Source organism: Pseudonaja textilis, chromosome 2 (genome assembly GCF_049901715.1).
Source record: "Pseudonaja textilis isolate UNSWEBS1 chromosome 2, rPseTex1.2, whole genome shotgun sequence".
Classification (NCBI taxonomy): Eukaryota; Metazoa; Chordata; class Lepidosauria; order Squamata; family Elapidae; genus Pseudonaja; species Pseudonaja textilis.
Genome location: NC_141991.1, coordinates 140,509,849 through 140,530,801, shown reverse-complemented (window position 1 = coordinate 140,530,801; position 20,953 = coordinate 140,509,849). Strand labels below are relative to the sequence as shown.

The window sequence follows — 20,953 nt, the reverse complement described above, 5'->3', positions numbered from 1 at the left end:
ATAACCTTGGGAAACAGAAAGAAAAGCCACAGCTAAAGCAAAGATCACACAAGAGATAAATCAGCCCACAAAAGTGGAGGGGAGTGAAGGAATGGGAAGGAGAGAAAAGTGTCTCAAGGGACTCTCTTTAGTTCTCGGAAAAGGGAAAAAGGGGAGAAGTGGTTTCAGTCTTGCAAGATTTTGTTACGGTAATCTTACAATAAATGCAATATTTGTACTCATGGTTTTGGTTTCTTGACTCAACTACCTCAAAGCAGAAGTGATATTCAGCAGGTTCTGACCAGTTCTGGAGAACCGGAAGCGGAAATTTTGAGTAGTTTGGAGAACCGGCAAATGCCACCTGATCGGAGACTTTACAGTATCCTTCCCCTGCCACGCCCACCAAGCCACACCCACAGAACTGGTAGTAAAAAAAATGAATCTCACCACTGCCTCAAAGGACTTATTATTTCTATTCATGGAGGGCTTTTCTAATATGGCTTTCCTGAATGAGGATATTGTCACTTCCTGGAAAAGGGATTGCCAGGATGAAGAAAGACATATTAATGCCATTTTTGCAATAGGAATGTGATGCATAAAAATCACTGCCTGGTTATTTATTAGACTGTGATAGAATTGCTCAGTATTACTTGGACTTTTGTCATAGACATCATCTCAGGTTTTTGATGCCTTTCAACTGAAACTCTCATAGCTGGATGAACCCCTTGAGATGCAGGCAGCTCAGAAACAAGTCTTCTGAACATGGTTTCATTTGGGAGGCCACATCTCTGGGGAGATTCTTTCAAATCAACTACCAGGACATAGGTTATTTGATGCAGAAATTAAGCTCTGGCCTTGTGTTGGTTGTTCAGCCTCAGGAAAGTTGAAAGTATGAGAAAGAGATTCTAAAATTCGAAATAGTCCTGCCTTGACCTTGTTGCCTTTAAAGTGAAGATTAAGAACAGACATTCAAGATTCTGTTAATATATCCTACAATGAGGCAGCACATTTCAGAAATCCTTATGGTGACTGTTTCTTGACCCGGTCAAATCTGATGGGTGGACAAGGGTAAATAAAGAGAAAGTTCTGGCTTGTATTTGTACCTGAAAAGTGTCCTGGAGATACCATATCTGCAGCTGTTCCAACAATGCTGATACTTGGAAGAACAAGGCCCTTCAGGTCATAATGCCAAAGACTAAAGCCCTGTAACCTGAGTGCCCTAAATTCTATGGAGTTCTGAAAAAGAGTGGACCATTATCAAAATTAAATTAAATTTATGCTAAAATTGTGGGAGTCACAGACAAATGGAAAGAATTGGTGAGAGCCCTGCCTGGTCATAGAATACATACTGATGGGGAAAGAATTATGCCAAACAATTATGGAAACTCTAGAAAACTCTGAGATTCTAAGCTCAACATCAGGGGTGTCCAACCTTGGCAACTTTAAGACTTGTGGACTTGTGGCTGAGGAATTCTGGGAGTTGAAGTCCACAAGTCTTAAAGTTGCCAAGGTTGGACACCCCTGCTCTACATGATAGCATGTATGATTCACAGAGGCAGCAATAGAGAAGCATGTATTTGCTGAACCATGATAAACTTTACCAAGAAGCTTTATGCTAAGTTCCATCAGCACTGGAGATGCAAACCTTGAACTAAAGACCTTAAATAGTTGTGCACTGTAGACAGAGGTGGATGCTTCTCTAATGGAGTCTATTACTCGCCTTAATGAAAAATCAGGAAGAACATTAGTTCATAAAATTCATGGCCTTCATTGTGAAAACACTAATACTCAGAATATGGGAAATAAATAAGCTGAGCTTAACCTCTTTATTGATCAGAGATAAATCTGAAAACACATTGAAAACAGTAATTACCAGAATTTGTGTGGATTTGTTAAAAACAGGTCTTGCCAGATTAAATTCATTATTTTATTGATAACTACATTACATTCATTATTTTATTGAAAACTCCATTAAGACAAAAGATATCTTTTTTTCAGCAAACATTGGGCAAAGTATCCCATGATTTCTTGATCAGTAATTTACCTAACTGTTGTGCCCTTGAGCCCTTCCTCCTCCTCCTACTACTATTGGTACTAGCATCCTACTATCACTACTATCCTACAAACTTTATTCAGAGTGCTCATCAATTTTCACTTATCTAATTAAAATGAAGTATAATACAAGATAGCAATAGCACTTATTTATATACTGCTTCACAGTGCTTTACAGCCCTCTCTAAGTAATTAACAGAGTCAGTGTCAGGCTCCCATCAGAGTCTGAATCAGTGGGGGAAGATGAGATGGAACAAGAACTGACAGAGAATGAAAGGGCAGCTCCGTTGGCCTTGGAAGAAACTGGGGAAGAGCAGAGTCAGTCCAGGCAAGGCTTTTTGGAATTAGTTAGGCCTGCAGGCAGGGAGGAACAGAGCTCAGATAAGGGGCAAGAACCACCCACTCCTGATGAAAGGCTCGGAGAGTGCAGAGAAGTGGGATCAGCTCAGACAGAGCAAGCCACTCACGAGGAGAGTGCTCTGCCCAGCTTCACCAGGCACATCTGGGGAATGAGACTTAAGGAGATGCTGTGGGGAGGAGCATTTGTCAGGAACAAATGCTGAGTTCTGGAAGTGTTGTGTGCTGATGTTTGAACGTGCCAAGAATCCTTGCATTTCTGTGTGGCATTCTGGACTGATTATCTGGATATTTTGCTCCTTGAAGTCTTGCTTTGCTCTTGTTTTACCAAATACATTTGGGATTTATTGCCATGCAGCCTTGGTGCAGACAGCACTGGACTGGACTAATTGCAACCAGAGGTTGCTTGAAGTTTGGGGGGGGGGGTTATTATCACCCTGCTCAGGGACTTCTCAACAGCATGAGAGTGTTTGGGAGAAATATGGAGCACAAAAGGGCCAGCCTGAACTGCTGTTTGTGTTATGTCTGTGCTGTGCCCTGGGTCATCATATTGCCCCCAACAATCTGGGTCCTCATTTTACTGACTTTGGAAGGATGGAAGACTGAGTCAACCTTGAGCCAGTGAAAATCAAACAGCCAAACTGCTGGCAGCCAGCAGAAGTAGCCCTGCAGTACTGCATTCCAACCACTGCACCACCACGGCAAGATGCTGTAAGATTCAGGCCTGGGCCTCCTGTACTCTTCAAAGCTTTTATTAATTATTAATGATTTGGATGACAAAATAGAAGGACCTTGCAGATACCACAACAACAGATGAGAGACAAGTAATATCCTAAAAAACAGAAATAAAAATCAAAATGACATGCTATATTAACAGTATGTCGATTGATCCTGGCAACCTGGCATGAGCAAAATCAACTGTTTCTTCAGCACTGCGAATAACAGAAGTCATTATTTGAGAGACTGTGTATGAATCACACATACAGAGGGCAATTTAAAAGCAAGAGATGGTTCAAACAAACCCATAAAGATGTTGAAAAAAATGACAGTGTTGATGTTTCTAACCAAAATTTGACTAGGCAGATTGATTTCCCACAAAAATCCACTGCTTAAGCCAACAAAGCGAAATCAAAATGGAATTCTGCTTGAATCTTTCATGCATGCCAAATTAATGTGGTTTGACTCTACTAATGGGAAAATAAATGGAGATAGAGGCATTATGTGACAGCATTCCAAGCAAAGAGAGTGAAAGGAATTTATTTTCCATCTCAACAAGAGTTGCAGAAGCTAAAGAGCAGCAAATTTAAAAGGACAGATAAGCTTTCCAGGATGTATATTCACAAAAGCAACATGTTTTGAAAGAAAAGTGTTTATAGATTCTGGTGGCAAGAACATCTTCAATCTTAAAAGCACATGTTTTTCAGTTTCTCACATTGAGCATGATGACATATTAAAGATGTAGGAGTTCTTTACTTAGATTAAACTGTTACTAATCCAAATCCAAACCAAAATCCTGAGAGAAATGGTCACATATGAGGGCGAAAATCCATATAAGAGAAATAACATAATTAAATAAGGCTATTTGGAGATTACTGATGGGAAACTGAAACCACAAACACAAATTGTTTCATCCTGAATAGATTGAACATGCTTTTTAAGAATGTTGGGAATTCTAAACTTTTTTAAAAAAAATCCAATTCTAGAACACAGAAAAGAAGAAATGGCTGTTGTAATTACTGCATATCAGACAAATGTACAACAATTTATATTTGGTTCAAAATATTTCAGAAATTTGCATTTCTTTGTGTTCTTTAATGGCTGAATCTGGCAAATTATCAACCAGCTGTTCCCAGGGTAGAGAAGATAGCTACATAAATATGTCTGAGCTGCTTAAGACTATCAAGATAATTACTATGAAACCATTAATTTGGAAAGGTGGAGGGAAAAGACTAGATATTAACTATGGAGTATAGACAGCTATAAATGATTGAACATCTTTGCACTGCAGAGGGAAAAAACATTTGTGTGCATATAGCTTCATTTTTTGCTAAAGAGCTTAATTTTACACAGCTGTTTATAAGACCTGTCTATAAAGCTAAGCCAATTGCAGAACAAGGGTGAAAGTGTATGAAGAGCTGAGATTTCCTGCTGTGTCCTGCTGTGAATCCTGACAGATTGAGAGGCTGAGGAAGCAGACTTTTAGAGAACTGGAACAATAGTTAGTATTTGAAGGGCAGAGATTAGGAAGCCTTTGACACTGCATGCTGAAAGAATACTAAATAAACCACACAACTGTGTGGCCTCCCTCCTTGCAACTTTCCATCTCCATCAAGAACTTAGCTTTGTAACATATAGGTCACCCATAAATTACAGATAGCACAATTGGTTCCCTGTGTGTGTTCATGTTTACTTATCTAGTTTACATATCTAAGTGGTTGTCTCTAACTATATGGAAGTCAAGTAGAAAACGAACAGATGCAATCAGCACACACCAGACCAATTCACTGTTATATACATATATACATAAGCAGATCTGCTGTGCACAGTTTGAACATCTCCAAAAGGAAGAAAAGATCCATACAAAGACTAATCCATTCGTGGTACTTGCAGTCCATCATAATCAGGCTTGACTGATCAAATCTGATGTGCACTAAATACTGATTTTCTGCAACTACCCATCCACTGGTTAGTTAGCTAACAGTCTCATATGGAGGGGTGAAGTTAAGATGCAATGTAATGAGCATCTTCCTTTTTTCTGTTCCTACATGTCATTGGCCATTCCACCTACTCTTGATAATAGATGCTTTTTCAGAATGTTAAAATCTTGTCTTGTTTACAGTATTTGGAAGTTGCATAATTACATGTTCTTCTGAATCTCTTGGAGACTCCATCTGGAGTAGTCTAACATAGTAATGGCAATTCACATCTGGTACTTCTTGTCTTGATTACTTCAACATACTTAGATCCACAGGAAATGAATTTTTAACACACACACACACACACACACACACACACACACACACCCTAGCTGCCAGAAGTTCACACATCAAGAATGTAGGATTCTCCTTTATCTATGGAGATTCTCAGTCAACCAGGTCATGGTTGTCCCAAAGGTGCTTTTTCGAGAGGCAGTTGGACTTTCTGGAGCCCAGTTGCCTCTTTGAAATGCACCTTTGGCTCTTTTGTGGCCCCCAATCTATGAATGTAATCAGTCTATGTGTGTCTGGCCCCAGTTTACAAGCATTTAAGAAAATGGTCAAACCTCATTTTTACTAAGCTTTTAATTGTTAATTAAATTTATTCTGATTTAGTCTTGATTTAAATTATATTATTTCATTCATAGTGTTTGGATTGCTCTAGATGATTTGAGTACAGATGCAGTAACTGCTCATACGTTGGTTTGCAGCAAATTGCACTTCTTTTCAATTAATAAGAGCAACCTTATTGCAACCATGAGATATATGTGCTATAGTAATAAGTTCTGAAAATATATATTGGGGAAATACATTGAGCTTTGATGTGACATAATGGCTAACTATCAGGATGATCATGTATGTGAAGCACTTTTAAGCTATGATTGCGTTACAACTACAATAGCAGCAGAAAGTATAAGACAAAGACATACTTCTTTGTGCAGTAAGAACTGACTTGCAGAATTGTTAAAAAAATAAGATATAACAAAAGCCCTTGAGAGAAGGATGCACAGAAATTGAAAAAAAAAGGAATGAAATATTGCCACATAAATAAAAACAGCAACAACTAGGAATATAAAAAGTTGTCTCCAATCTGCTCAGAATCTTTTCATGGAGCCCGCTATTATCTATTGTGACTGCAGCAATTTTCTGCATGTGTGGATTTTTTGCTATCTCACGGCCCTATTAAATTGAGATGCAAGAAGCAAACATTCAGAATATAGTCCTTTGCAGAGGACTGTAAAGGGAATAATGGGAATTGCTAGAGAGCCAGAAATTATACTTGGAATGGATTCAAGAAATCAAACATCACATTCTGGCACTAGGTAAATGATATATTTTCATCAGTGAGGAATTAAGCATGCCAATGCAAATCTGAGATACCTGAAAGAAGGGAAAAGACAATTTCAACAGAGAGTGAATATATTCTCTGAGCATTAAGCCTGAGCTACTCAAATAGCAAAATATACAGTATACACAGTAAGGAAGGATATTCAGATTTGCAGAAGTACAAAATATCTCATCACAAGGAAATTCCTCAGAAGGGGAGAGAACTAAGTAGCTGTTAGATGCAACATGAAATTCTTGGCCATGGAAGATGAAATAGAAAAGAATTCTACCTGCTGCTCAATGAAGATTTCATTTGGAGTTCTGCACCACAAGAGATTAACTCTCCAGACAATTAAATGAGGGGAGAAAAAAGCTGAAAAACAGCCACTGGTCAATGGAAAATTTAGATCAAGACTGTGGCTGAAGAGAAAGGTGATTTAATTGCACACAGAGAGAAACATAACATTGTCATTTCCTTCATCACATTCGTTCCACAAGGCTGCTATCAGACTGACCAGAAAAAGGAAAATAAGATCTCAGTGCCTGTCATATCCCTTCTGTGGGGCAATAGGGGGAACAGAACTCAATCAGGAAAGGGATGTGTATATGGGAGAGAAAACATAGCACTATTTCCTCTCCACTGTACTCAGTGCTATGCTAAGTGTGTGTGCGCATGGGGGCGGGGAGGAGATCTTTATTGTAAGATCTAATCACAGATCTTTTGGTACCATCTGTAGTTTGACCTTGATGTTGGCTAAATGATGGAGAAGGGAGAAGGCGCTGGGCTAAACTAACAGCATATGGGTCCAAACAGAAAGGCTGGAAAAAAGAGCAGGAGAGATTTATACACAAAGCTGTGGCTTGGGAGCAGAGTAAGAAATGCTGAGCCACAAATGACATGGAAAAATGCACCGTAGGTGGTCTCTGGCAGCTTTTAGGTTCCAGGCTTGACCTGTTCTGACCCAGGTTGAGCCAGGCCCAGGTCCCACCCCATAAAGGCAAGGTCTCATTCTTGGGAACTGAATGTGCTGGTTCAGATGAATGGGGAGCAAAACAAAAGCAGTAATGAAAACCATGCTTCAAGATAGAGCCTCCTTCTCATTTGTAAACCTGTCTACTCCTTAGTGGTGCTACTTTATATGGTCAGCATAATTTAAGCTTCCCCTGTGAAAAGCCAAGGAGGAGGATCATTCTCACAGAGCTATCTCTTTAACATATTCACAAATGGTTTGGGGGGAGACTATTAAAATGAAGAGGCATAAAACCATATGAAGTAGTGAAGCCTGAGCATACACTGACAGATCTAAGTTAAAACTAAACTTGAATGAAAGTAAAAATATATATATATCTGAGTTTCAGTTCTCAACATGCCAGCTTTGCAATGGAGTAGATCCCAATCATATAGAGAAATCAGAAGATGGGAGCAGATACCACTCTCGGGGTGTTTGTACATTGTACTTCCTAGATGCAGAAGTTGACTCCTTAATGTACTTGGATAATAAGAGGAAGGAGAGGAACAGAGAGAGGTGGATTTTATGGTAATTTCTTTGCATGTCCCAGTCTGCTTTTGACCATTTTCACAACTGGAGCTATTGGTACTTTGTCTGGCTTTTAAAAAGTAACAAAATAAATATCCAATGTGTAACAGTACAATAGTAGAATCTCTTCTTGTTTCCTTTTTATATAGAATAGCTGGTTTCTGCTTGGAGTCCAAAATGAAAAGAGCCACACCTGGCTGTCAAACCAGGTAGGTAAATGAAAGAAATCTTGCTGTCTCTTTCAAGCTACATTAAGCCTTAAATCACATCTCCTAATTCCTCTTCCAGGAATTTTACTTTTATTCTTCCCTCCCTCCTCACCATCTATACCAAGAAGCAAAACTCAAATATAAAAGAACAGAGCATGCAGGCACTTAAACAAAATTCAGCTGAAAAAATTAAGGTTCAGCATATAGATGATTTTTAGTAGATTCCTGCTCCAAGCAAGGAATGCCAATTGTTTTGCTTCAGGGAGTATTAGGATACTAACTGCCAGTCAGGATAGCAACTGGTTTATTGAAAAAGAAGCAGGAAAAAGCAGCCAGGCAGCCAGGCCTTCCGCCATCGGATGTATGGGCTATAGAGCTCCAGCCAAACCACTTGCCTGCCAGATGTTCACAGCTGGGAATATGTCACCCTTGACTCATCAATGCTACCTGCCAAAATCTGGATTTTCCATTCCCAGCTGTAAATAAGAAATTCCAGGGCAACCCTGAGCCAATGATGTCAAAACTGAAAGCACCACCTATTGTTATAAAGCATTGAATTGTGGTCCTGAAGTACAGGTGACCTCCCAGATGACCTGTCCATGGTGCTGAACCATATACAGAACAGCCCACGGGAATCATTACTAAATCTGGAGCAGGTGGAATACTGACAAGAGAAAGCTGATTTGTTTTTTTGCAGATGCTCGGAAGCACAACGTAGGCGGGTATTTCAGTGTGATAAAGTATGAAAGTCCCATTAGCATTTTTCAAATACAAAATATTTCACAATGTCCTAGAATTACAAAATGTGTTTTCCTTCCACCGGAGCTTTATATTCAGATCACTTCATGACTTAATTTCAAGTGGTAGATAATTGGAAGAAAATATTGCACAGCATAAATCTTACAGGTTAGATATTCCAAATTCAGTCCCCTGAACTACCTGGTATGCCAATTTTTTTAAAAAAAAATCTGCTGTTACAAAGAAGAGCATAATTACATCTTAACTTTGCCTCAATCTAACTTTAGCCTCCACAGCCTAAAAAAAGTTATCAATAAATTGTATTTTTAATGTGATTACAGCAAAAAATGCATTAAATATACAGCAAATAATTATATTTGTTTTGAGCATATTTAAGCTTTATATTAAATTACACTACATTTTGTCTGACCCTACTAATCTTCTGGAGTTCATAACTGGGATGTTTAGGAGAAGGAGTAATAGAACCTGTAGCAGAGTTAAAAGAGGGATCAGCATATAATCCTTACATAGCCACAAGCTAATTAAGTCCAATCTGTCTTGAATTTCATTGACCCTCCAAGCAGGTCTGTTAGTTTAGAAGATTCCTGTGCATATAGGTTTTGGTAATAAATCAGTTTAATTGGACCTTCACATGTGGACCTGGTTTTTCATGCCTGAGAGATGTTATCTAATGCTGAGTCTAGCCCTCAGTCCAAACATTTATGCACAGGTCATCTTGAGCCAGTAATCTGAGCAGTTTAGGCCAGAGATGATATTGCCATGTGAAGTTTACAGTCTGATTTACCAGGATATGTCTGCCTTGTTATCCCATGTGGCACGAAAATGCAGCAAGAACATATGGCTTGATGTCCTAATTACTTCATATTCAGAGAAAGTTGCAGCTGAAGGCATGTTTATTAGTAATAGCTATCCCAGAATTGGGCCAAATAACAGAAGGCAAACAGCTGTGTAAATTTTTGATTCCAAGCTGCTTGCCCAACCCTTGTTCTTGACCACAGCTTTGTATACAATGAACCAAAACAAACATAGAAATATATTCCAAGGAAGAAGAGGAAGGGGGGGCTAAAGGAGGAGAAAAAAAAGTCAATCATGCAATGTACTACCTTACATTTTTCCTAATGTGTGTTTCTTCTCTTTTCCAAATGACTGAAACGTTGGTAACAATAGAAAAAAATATAGAAGAGGAAACAGCTGGGTGATGAAAAGAGCCAGGAAAATAGTGCTAATAGGGGACGGTAAAGGAAATGTTAATGAACTTAGTAGGTAATAATTTGCCCTTTCAAAAGAACCCTACTCAGATTAAATCTCAGCTGATATTTTGGACAAGTCTTCTGCCAACACTAAGGACTGAAACATTTAAAAGATTTTTAGAGAGAAATTCATTTTCTGCAGTTATCAAAATTTGAGGAACGCTCCAGACATAAGAGGCTTGCAAATACATGAAATAAATACATATCCTTCCATGAAAGTCATGCTGAAGGGCCAAAACACTTCTCCTAGCGGAAACAAAGCAAACCAAGACAATAATATTGTGGCATAAACAGTTGCATTAATAGGACTAGGAAAAGCACACTTTAAATTTCCTCACAAAATAATCTTGGCCTTGAACCAGGCATTACTCTTCAGACTGACTTAAAAGAATTATTGTTAGATTAAAGAGAAGCAAGGTTAATCATGCAGCACTTTGAGTTCTTTGGAGGAAAGGTTAGCCATTAATCCTTATTGTTTCATAATACCTTGCATGCATAGAATCCCTGTTACTACCACCATTTATGGAGGTGGCAAGACAGACTGAGAGAAAGTAGCTTGCTTATAGCAAAGAAACTACATCAGAGCTCAGAAATGAACTTTGATTTCCGAGTTCACTTTCCCCATTAGTTCTCAGCAGAGAGGAGATGAAATAAACATAACTATGTAGTCATTAAGAGATTAAAAAAACCTTGAGGGCACAATCAATCAGTCAATCTCACCAGAATCCCTTCATGGTCTCATCTCTCTCTCCCTTCTCCAGTTTTGGAGCCTTTAGGAACTGCTGCCTATGTATTTGCAAACTTTTCTTTGCAATCAGAACAGCTAGAAATTTGCTTTATTTAATTGAAAACACACAATTCTACATCAAATTCCTTTTATACACATACAAAGGCTTCCAGATTTCTTTCCATGAGTCACAATGATCTCAGAAGTGTAATAACATTCCTACTTTAACTTGTGCTGCATATATAAATGAATGAAACTGAGCAATAGCCACCTAGCTGCTTCTTCCCCAACACTATCCAGATCTTTGCTAATGCTTTCCAACACAATTGGTGAGCCTCCAGAATAATACCTATTGGATAACATTACATATCATTACTATCCAATATTATATATCAGAAACTTCCTCTATTATATAATAGGCCTATGAAAAGGTCTCCTCCCCAGTTTCTGAAGACAAAATGTTTGGATGGTTTTATTTTGCCTGATCCGACTACTTCCACCAACAGGTTTGTGAGTCAGAAGAAGATTCTGTGCACATTCAATATGTGAGCAGGAACCTCATCTGATTATTTGTTTGAAACGCAACTGCCAGGTGAAACTCTAAAGCAACAAAAAGTACCTTGGTGAGACAAACTGAATTCACACTGAAGTTGCAGGGAGTAAAATCTGCATAGGTCCTAGAACACAAAGCACTTCACTGAGTAGCCACTTCGCCTCTTCTTTCAACTTTCCACATCTAATATAGGAAAGTGGTTCTATCAATTTTACTGTGCTACAAAGGTGATATCTTCTAAGCAGAAAACCCGTAGAATGAATTTTCTTGGCTTCCAGCCCCTTCTTATAGCTTCTGAGAGCTCTTCAGGATCATGTTGCCAAAATGTTAATGCTTAATAAAATAATCTTTCACACACACTCACAGAGAGAGAAAGATTGCACAATGAAGTATTTCTGTAAAAAAACATTTAAAAAAAAAAACCCTGAAGTCCTTAAAAAATGAATAAGCTGAAAATTTTAACCCCAGGACTCCATTGATAACACTGGGCCACTAACCAGATTTTAAAAATCTTTTAAAGATTTTCTTCTAAAAACAAGAACAGTGCCCCTCCCCTGCTATTTTTTTTTTAAAGCTGTCTCAATTATCACAAACTCTATCATATTGTGCTTGTCTTGGGCAAATTTTTCTGAAGCAAAATTTTAGTGAGTGGGTGTGTTTTTAATTCTCCCAGGCTTTTAAAGAAATTACTTTTTGAAAAGCCTTTCCTTTTCATTGATTTCATTGATAAATGCTAGTTTTTTGTTGTTGTTGTTTTTTATTTGCAATTGCTGACAATGCTATTTTATTGTTTTTAATATGTTGTAAACCAGGGGTGTCCAACCTTGGCAACTTTAAGACTTGTGGACTTCAACTCCCAAAGCTGGCTGAGGAATTCTGGGAGTTGAAGTCCACAAGTCTTAAAGTTGCCAAGGTTGGACACCCCTGTTGTAAACTAACCTTAAAGTCAAAGGCAAGCCTTTTGCTTGCAATCAGAGGCTGCATTTTTTTTAGTTGGCTTCCAAAAACTGGAGTGAGTAGAACATTGATGCTATAAAGTCACAAGAGGAGAAGAAAGGGACTTTGGGGGGAGGGTATTTCAGTCCTCCCCTTCAGAGTTTATGGATGGGATTTTAAAGTTTTACTGTATTAATGCACATACTGTGATAGTGCACTTATTTTCCTTTAATACCCATTTGAAATCAATGGGAAATTATACTGATATTGTCCAATACAATTTGATAGCAAATTTTAGTAATGTAATCTTGGGAGATCCAGAGGTTTGCAAAAATTGAATTAGTGGTACTTCCTATTCCATGTGTTGCCAATTCTTGTGCACATGAAAGAAAATTACATTCTATAAAGTAAATATTAAGGAAACATAGTAACTCCTTTCCCTCTCTCCAAAAATGCTGCTAATCCATGTGGATTAGCAACAGTCATATGAAAGATTAGTTCATTCCCTTCGTAGAGACAACATTTGTGGAAAACAGATTCTTTGGTTAGGAGTCCAGTATTAATAACTCATGAGTTGCAAGAAAAATAAATTTTTTTCTTTCATAAAGATTCAGTTATGAAGGACCAAAAGCCAAATGCACATAGTGAACCAAACAGGAAGTTACCACAATAACATTATCATGCATCTTTTTTAAAAAAGCAGGTTAATCAATCTGCATTTTTATGTTGGAGGGAACAGACACTGCATTCTGTAAACTTAAATGAGAGATCATATCACCTAATTCATTCTGGACTGATGAACTCACCATATTGATAGATTATTTCTCCAGAGATAGATCATAGTAAAAAAAAAGTGTGAGTAAGAGTATGTACCCTATTTGGAACAGATGGCCATACAAAATCTCATTGCAACATTCAGACAAGTAAATGTAAAATAGCATACATACACACAAACATATAAATAGCACTGAAAGGCTTTGATTATTCCCAAATCTCAGTGCTTAATATGCTTCCCCAAAATTGGAATGTGTAATTAAAAAGATATCCCGTGGATGATGGGTGGGTTTTTTTAACTATCTTTGAAGTTGCCTAAGACAATGTATCCTCTGTACTTTCCCATCCAACCCTGTGCCAGAAGTGTTCTAGTTCACTAGAGTAAATCATCCCTGCGCTGCTTTTTTGAAGACATCTGAACATGGGACAGTCATTCCTTTAGAACTCTATACAGTAAACCCTGCATTTAACAGACCATTTGGGGGATGGTCATTTAATCCAAATGTAAATAAATTATGCTTTTGTATTATTTGAATCAATGGACAAAGGACATTAAAACATAAATTAAATAAGGATGCAAATTGCTAAATTGTGTCAATTATCTGTATTATTTGAAACAGTAAATTTTGTTCCCTGCTTTGGGACAGGTAATTTTTTTTCTGTTGCACCTGAGAACTCCAGAATTGAAGTCCAAAAGAACTGGATATTTTTACTGCATAGTGTTGGTATACATCATCTTCATTAAACTGATTCCCTCTGTATTTCTTGGTCTGCAATTCCTAAATGTCATTGAACATATTGGCTAGGAATGAGGGGACTTAAAGGCCAACCAAATATTAAGTTGGTGAAAGTTATGCTTACACAGCATATAAACCCATGAGCATTTCAACCATATTTTACTCAATTAGCTGAATTAATAATGATAGAGACATCCCTCAGCAAGAAAAAAGAGCAGCACACAAATATATAGCACTCTGATTTTGACCATTATTTGATGTTGTGTTTGTGTAAATGTACTTAAAGCACATCTCATGGTAACTGTCATCTCTTTTCCCTGTGGCATTTCAGGTGCAGACACTGAGTTCATCTGCCTGAAAGGCCCCTTGTATTTCTCCCAATCATGCCTGAACAAGTGCCTGGCAACCTGGAACGAAGTTGGAGAACTGCCTTGGGCTTCTGCATTTGGGGCCCCTGTTCTACTGATACTCTTAGCTTTGGGTTAAATATAAAACAAATGGTGTGTGAGGGATTGTCCCATTCTGATTAGGACTAAGCCATCCAAAATTTTAATGACATTATAGTCATTCTTCATTTCCCACTGCCTCTTCCCACACAGACAATTATTACAGGATGAGACCTCCATTTTTAGGAAGCAAAATAGAGAAGTTCATGGATCAAAACAGGGATGGAGAGGCAGAAGAGGCTAATTTGCTATAATGATTTGCAGTGTCAGCTGACCTGAACAACAACCTGTTCCTCCCTTTTAAATCTAATTGCCGAAATAAAAAAGCTCAACATAAAATAGAAGCAGTACATGCCAAGCAAACATGATCTGGTCCACAAGGAAAGTATACAGTATGTACTTTTTGATAAGGAATATATTCCTTTTTTATGTGTAGCTGAAAATCAAACAACATGGCAAAATGTTTGAATAATAAGAAACAACATAAGAGACAGTTCTTGAATAGCATGATGGAAAGAAACTATATAAAAGGGAATTTAAGCTTTAAAGTTTTCCAGTTTTTCATCAGGATATGTATACAGAAAACAGGATATAAATAAATCTATAAGTATTACAATAATGTTTGATTTTCAGCTCCAGAGCTGAAAAACAATTCCTAGGCTGAATATATGCTCAGTTTGTCTCTTAATCCTGCGGGTTTTTTTCCTGGAGCCATTGTTTTGCACCTGATCCAGGATTAGATAATTTTTAAAGAAAGGAACAGCTGGCAAGGTATAATCTTTTTGAATCCTGAGAGAAAGGGAAAGCAATAAATTAGAGAATGACAGAGACCAGGGATCCTGAGTTGGCATCTCTCCCTATTTAATTTGTTTTCAAATCAAACTATTTTTGTTGATGATGTTGTTTTGCTAGCTTCCCTGGAAAGCACTCCTGCCAGGAATGTCCCATTGTGAATGGGTGTGTGCATGGACAGTAGACAATAAAAAAGAACTAAACTTTGGAAGAGCTGAAGCAGCAATGGGAAGAAGAGGTTAACACATTTGTTTGATTTGCACTTTTGTAGTTCCCTGATCACAAGATTTTAAGGAAGAGACTGAATGTCCAAGAGAGTCCAGGCTTGGTCAGGAATCATGGAAGTTATAGATTACCTACACCTCTCCAGTATATGATTGCCAATGCTTCTGAGTTACTAACATAACCATGCAAAATGTTTAAAAAATGATAAATAACACAAGAGAGAATTCTTAAGTAGCATGATGGAAAGAAGCAACCATAACAGGAGGCATTCATTCTTGAAGGCCATTATAACAATACAGCATTTTTTTTCAATCATATTTGATACTTATTTGAAAAAAGATATAGTTGATATAATTACATTAAAAATTATATTGAAACTGAAGAATACACACACATATACATCTATACATTTTTAAATGGTTCTGTTCAGGTAATTCACCGGGATGCTCAATAGAATAATTTACCATAATTTCATGGGTAGCTACAAACACACACACACACACACACACAGCTTTTCTACTTCCTTTCTGTGCAAGACTTCTCATCAGCCACCTGGAAGTTCTAAGAGAATCAGATTTTTATAACTTTGTTCCCTGTTACCAATTTACTGTATTTTGCTGAAATCATGGTTCTCCCCTGCCTCTCCAGACAAAGCAGCTGATGTGAGAATAGAGAAAAATACAACTCAGAAAGAAAAAGAGCAACCACATTTAAGGTGGAGGAAAAAAAACCCAACAATCAATTAAAATACAGAAGGCTAGAAGTACAACAGAATATAAGAAGCGGATTAAAACTAAGAAGGCAGGATAACAATTCCCTTATGACTTTTCTTCAGATGCCATTGTAAACAATTACAGGTATAAGCTGATGCTCTCAGGGAACAGCCAAAGCCTGAGGTATGAGGTGTGTGTGCATTCTATACGATCCACTATCCAGTTTTAGCAGAGCTGCATCAGCATAACTGTCGCATCAAACTGGATTCCCAGTTTGCTGCTGTCATCAGTCATCCCTTTTATCTCCTTGGGGTTTTTTACTCAATGAACAGCAAGACTTCTAGACAGGAACTCAGCCACTATTTGCTTCTGATTCATTGCAAAGATCCCCTTCTCAGATTTCCTTAGTGGGAATTTAATACAGAAGTTTATTAAGGATTAAAGTCTGGCAACTCAATTCCATCCGTAATCATTCCTCATCCAGAAAATATGCCTGAATGGATGGATGAATAACTGGCGGAGAAGCAACACTGGGTCAAAACCCCAGGGATGCTTTGGACTCACTGAGGACTTGAAACTTGAAGAGCCACATCAAGGGGCACAACCCGCTGCCCTTCTTCTTGGTCAAGAAGATTCTGCTGTTAGTAACTACCAGTACCTGCCTTGTAATAGTACAAGTAAGGCAGGTACAAGCAATAGTATCTAGAGGAAGGCCTCATAGATGATAAGGTGGTCCAAAGGTAGAGACAGGAAGAGGAAGAAAATTAAGTGCTAGTAAATAAATTCCAGATGAAGTGGGCTGTAGTCCACTAAATGCCAATTTGTGGAATAGACAAAAACAGTTACTCTGTTAGATTACAGTTCCATATGGATATTCAACCAATTCAGCTGTTTATGTGTAAATCCTTACACAGTAAAAAGCAATGGAATAGAAGGGTTTTTTTGGGGGGAGGGGGTCTATTAACAAACTATTTAAGAACTTAGCAGGTTCAGTAACCATGGAGTACCAGTTCTGGAGAACATAGCATTTAGCCAGACTTGCTGATCTCAAACGCTAAATAGGATCTGCCCTGGTTAGTAATTGGATGGGGGAAGGGAGTTCCCTAGGAATTTCAGGACTAGGAGGTAAAGAGAGAAAAACAGAAGGCAAGTAAGGCAAACTACTTCTACATTTTTGCCAAGTAAGCTACAAAAATGTGTCCATGCAATCCATGGTATTTGAGCTTCATCAGAAGGAAATTTTACTTTTGCTAGAAGTACAGAAAACTAAATGAAGAATCTTGGGAAAAAGGCAAGGTCAATTGACATTTCAACCAACTATGCCATTTTCCCAAGATTCTTGGATGTCTAAGACCAGAACACTCTTAAATTATAGCAGTCAATTGAAAGTTTGTTTGGAGAACTGGAAGTTTTGGAACATTGTTCTCTCCAGTAAAATTCTGCAAGACTCCTATTTAAAGTTCTCCAAGGCATATTTCTGCACAAACAGCAATTTTAAGTACGTCTTTAAAGTGCCACAAATAAGATTGTAAGAGCCAGCAGCTCAGAAACAATATAATGTAAAAGGCAGCCTTTCTATGGCTCACAGCAGTCTTCCTGAAAGATGATTAGAAATATGGTGTGAGGAAGCAGTACTATAAAAGCTCCTTATAAAAGGATTCTTTAAATTTCTGTGGACATATGTGCCTGACATATCTAACATTTTATCCAAGACGTTTCTGCTTCTGGGTAAATAAATATGCATTTTTAATTCAGACACCTTTTTTTTTTTAAATGGTTTTATCTGAAGTTGCCTTCTTCTGAGAAATAGTTTTAGAGAAGTTTTAATCTGGGGCTGCTTTTTAAAACCAGGGTCTACAACATAATATCTTAATTGTTAACTTATTGTGCAATTGTAGATTCTTTTATAATGCCAATAAAAGGGGTGGGGTATCTCTAAAAGAAGTGGGGATTATTTGCCGGAAAACCAAAAGCACCAGGAAGAAAGTTCTTAAATTAAGCTCAATGAGATCAATGGTATCAAAACAATCTATGACAATTGGCTGAGAGAATATAATGAACAGAATATTTTAGAGGATGACATGACAGATAATTTGGTGTCAGGAACAGGATAAAACACAGAGAGACAGGTCTCATTTTAGGCTTCACAACAGGCAAAGAATTACAAGCTACTCCTTTCACAAACACACAGGCATATATGTAAGATGACAACTTTTTATTTATGAGAGACTACTGTCCTTTCTTCTATTCACTGTTAAGAAAAACTAACTTACATCACAGGCTGAGTAACATACACATTGCCAAATTGAGATGCTGCAATATTAAGACTACACATTGTTTACATTATAATTTAAACGTGACAATCAATTAATGTGCCATATAACTTTGTAAATGACTAAAAATATCACTGCAACAAGAAGTACAGTATATTTTGTTTGTCTTTAGATGTTCCTTACTCCCACTTCCCAGGAAACACCACCATAAATTATGTGTGGTGGTGGTGGGGTGTTAAAATTGAAAGTCAGAGATTACTCTGTTCCTAGAGGCACTCCACCTAAGAATATCCTTAAATCACAGTAGCTTTAGTTGTTTAAAAAACGATTAGACTCTTAATAGAGAATATCTCTGACTTTAAAAGGTTTTATTTGTAGTCTCCTATCACCCGTTATCACCAAGCCACAGAGCTTTCTTTGGAGAGGGGACGGAGGTAACAAAAGCCTGCAAAAGGTGCGCATAATCGAGCGAGGGGGATCCTAAAGCAGGTGATGCCTCCTTCCTTGTCCTAAACAAGCCACGGACGACGTGTGAGGAAACATCCCCTGAGAGAAGATGAAGCTACTTCTTGGCTCACAATGAATTTGTGAGAGGAACGCCAAAACCCCTCCAACTCCGTCGCTTCGTGAAGAAAAAAGCTTTCAATTCCTTCTCTCCGACTCCGTTTCTCTTTGCAGATACGTTCGCCTAAACAAGCCGGCGGGCTTAGTTAATGTTAACCTTTGGGGAAGGTTCATATCTGTGGAGATTCTCAGTCACTCAGGTCAGGGTTGTCCCAAAGGTGCTTTTTTTTTTTTCCCCAAGAGACGACAAGACTTCCTGGTTCTTTCTTCGAAGACGTTTCGCTTCTCCTCCAAGAAGCTTCTTCAGTTCTGAAGCGCAACGTCTTAAAAAAAACCCCAGAAAGTCCAGTCGCCTTTTTTTTTTTGGGGGGGAGACACCTTTGGGACTTGGAGGGGTTCGGTTTTATTCCTTCGCTCAACTTCTTGTGGGAACTAAGTTGGGAAGGCTCCCTTGCGCTTCACCTGTGGAACAGGTGCTGGCCGGGCGGGGAGAGGTGAAATACCAAGCGAGGTCACTCAGGAGGTCTGAGAATCGCTTCTAAGCAGCAGCAGCAGCAGCTACTAGTAGTACCCCTCACATCTCCCCCTCCCCCCAAAAACCCCCACAAAACATCTGAGCTGCCCAAGGAACCGTGGCTGTTTGTTTGTTTAGTCCGCTAAGCCTCCGCCCTCTGTGCTAGGCGCTGTCTGGAGGGCGCTTGACGGTCGCCCCCGTCCCAGAGCACACCCTCCCCCGAGCTGCCCCCCACTTCGGACACCAGCCGGCGTTACCTGCCCTCGCCCGGGGAAGTTCTCGCAACAGGAGGGCCAGGAAGCAGACCAGGTGGCCCCTCAGTCCCGCGGGGCTCGCCGCCATCCTCAATCCGCGCCTGGGCTCTGCCTCTCTCGCGCGCGCTCTCTCTTTCCCTCAGAATCTAGCGGAGGGGTGGGGGGGGGTGGAAACAGCAGGGAGCACGAGCCGAGAGAGCCGCCTGGCCCCGCCCTGCTCCTCCCTTCCTTCCCCCCCCCCCGCCCCCGCCCCGCACGCTCAGGCAAGTCGTTCAAGCTGCCCCGGGCAGGCGGCGAAGCGGCTTCCCGGAACTGGAACGGGGCCCCGTTGACCCTTCCGTGGCCTGGACTGGGGCGAGTTTGTGACGAGGGAGAAGCGGGAAGTCCGGGTTTCCGGCCTTCCCCGGATCCGACACCCCCTCGGTAGCATGCAACCCCCTCACGCAGACCAGGCTGAAGGTCCCGCACTCGCGCTGGGTCGGCTTAGTTCTATGGGGCGACTCTGGCAGCGGATGGGATACTCTGCTCAACGGATTACAGGTAGTCCTCGACTTACGTCCACAACTGAGCCCACCGTTTCTGTTATTGAGTGAGACATTCGCTAGGCGAGCTTTGCCCCAGTTGTTAAACGAATCGCTGCCGTCAATAAGTTAGTCACAGGGTTGTTAAGTGAATCTGGCTTCCCAGTTGAGTTTGTTTATCAGAAGAGTCGCCAAAGGGGATCACATACTGTTTGGGAAAACAGTAACAATAATAAATAGGAACCAGCTGCCAAACGCTGATCACGTGATCATTGGGTTGATGCAACAGTTGTAAGTCACTTTCTTCTGTGCGGTTGTAACTCTGAATGGTCACTAAACTCTTGCAAGTCGAGGACTACCTCTGCTGTACGGCTGTGGGAAAATCATTGTGGCCAATTGCAAGCCTCGCTTCTCCCTTTCCGGTATTAAGAGCACCTCTTTGGTGAAAGGAGGCCTTAAAGCTGCTCCAAGACCTTGGGTGTTCTGCTATTCAGCATCCCCAGAATCTAAATTCATGAGTTTGTGTGTGAAGGTTTTTTTTAACTTCTCCTTCATCCTCCTCTCCTCTTCCCTTTCCCATTTCATTTTGTCAAATTCTAAATCACATTTAGCCCTTTCCTAAATTACCTCACGCCTGTATGCCAGGCCTTCAAAAACCAGATTCTGGGATAAATCCCTCAGTCGCTGAAAAGAAACCCTACCCCATGTTTAATCTGTATATGACCTTTCAAATTCCGAATTTCTCTTCCTTCTTTATT

At 39.4% G+C, this 20,953-nt stretch overlaps 1 protein-coding gene across 4 annotated transcripts in view; it reads right to left on the bottom strand.

Annotated features, from left to right (window-relative positions):
- The window catches only part of COL5A3 (collagen type V alpha 3 chain), a 139,282-nt gene extending 119,461 nt beyond the window's left edge, over window positions 1-19,821 (bottom strand). For 2 of the 4 annotated variants that reach the window (XM_026713776.2, XM_087925506.1), the window contains exon 1: window positions 19,678-19,821. In XM_026713776.2, coding sequence (XP_026569561.1) covers window positions 19,678-19,762 — 85 coding nt within the window. In that variant the 5' untranslated portion in view covers window positions 19,763-19,821. The remainder of the gene's footprint in view (window positions 1-19,677) is intronic. The other 2 variants (XM_087925505.1, XM_087925507.1) reach the window with 1 other exon arrangement.
- Window positions 19,822-20,953: the final 1,132 nt, after the last annotated feature.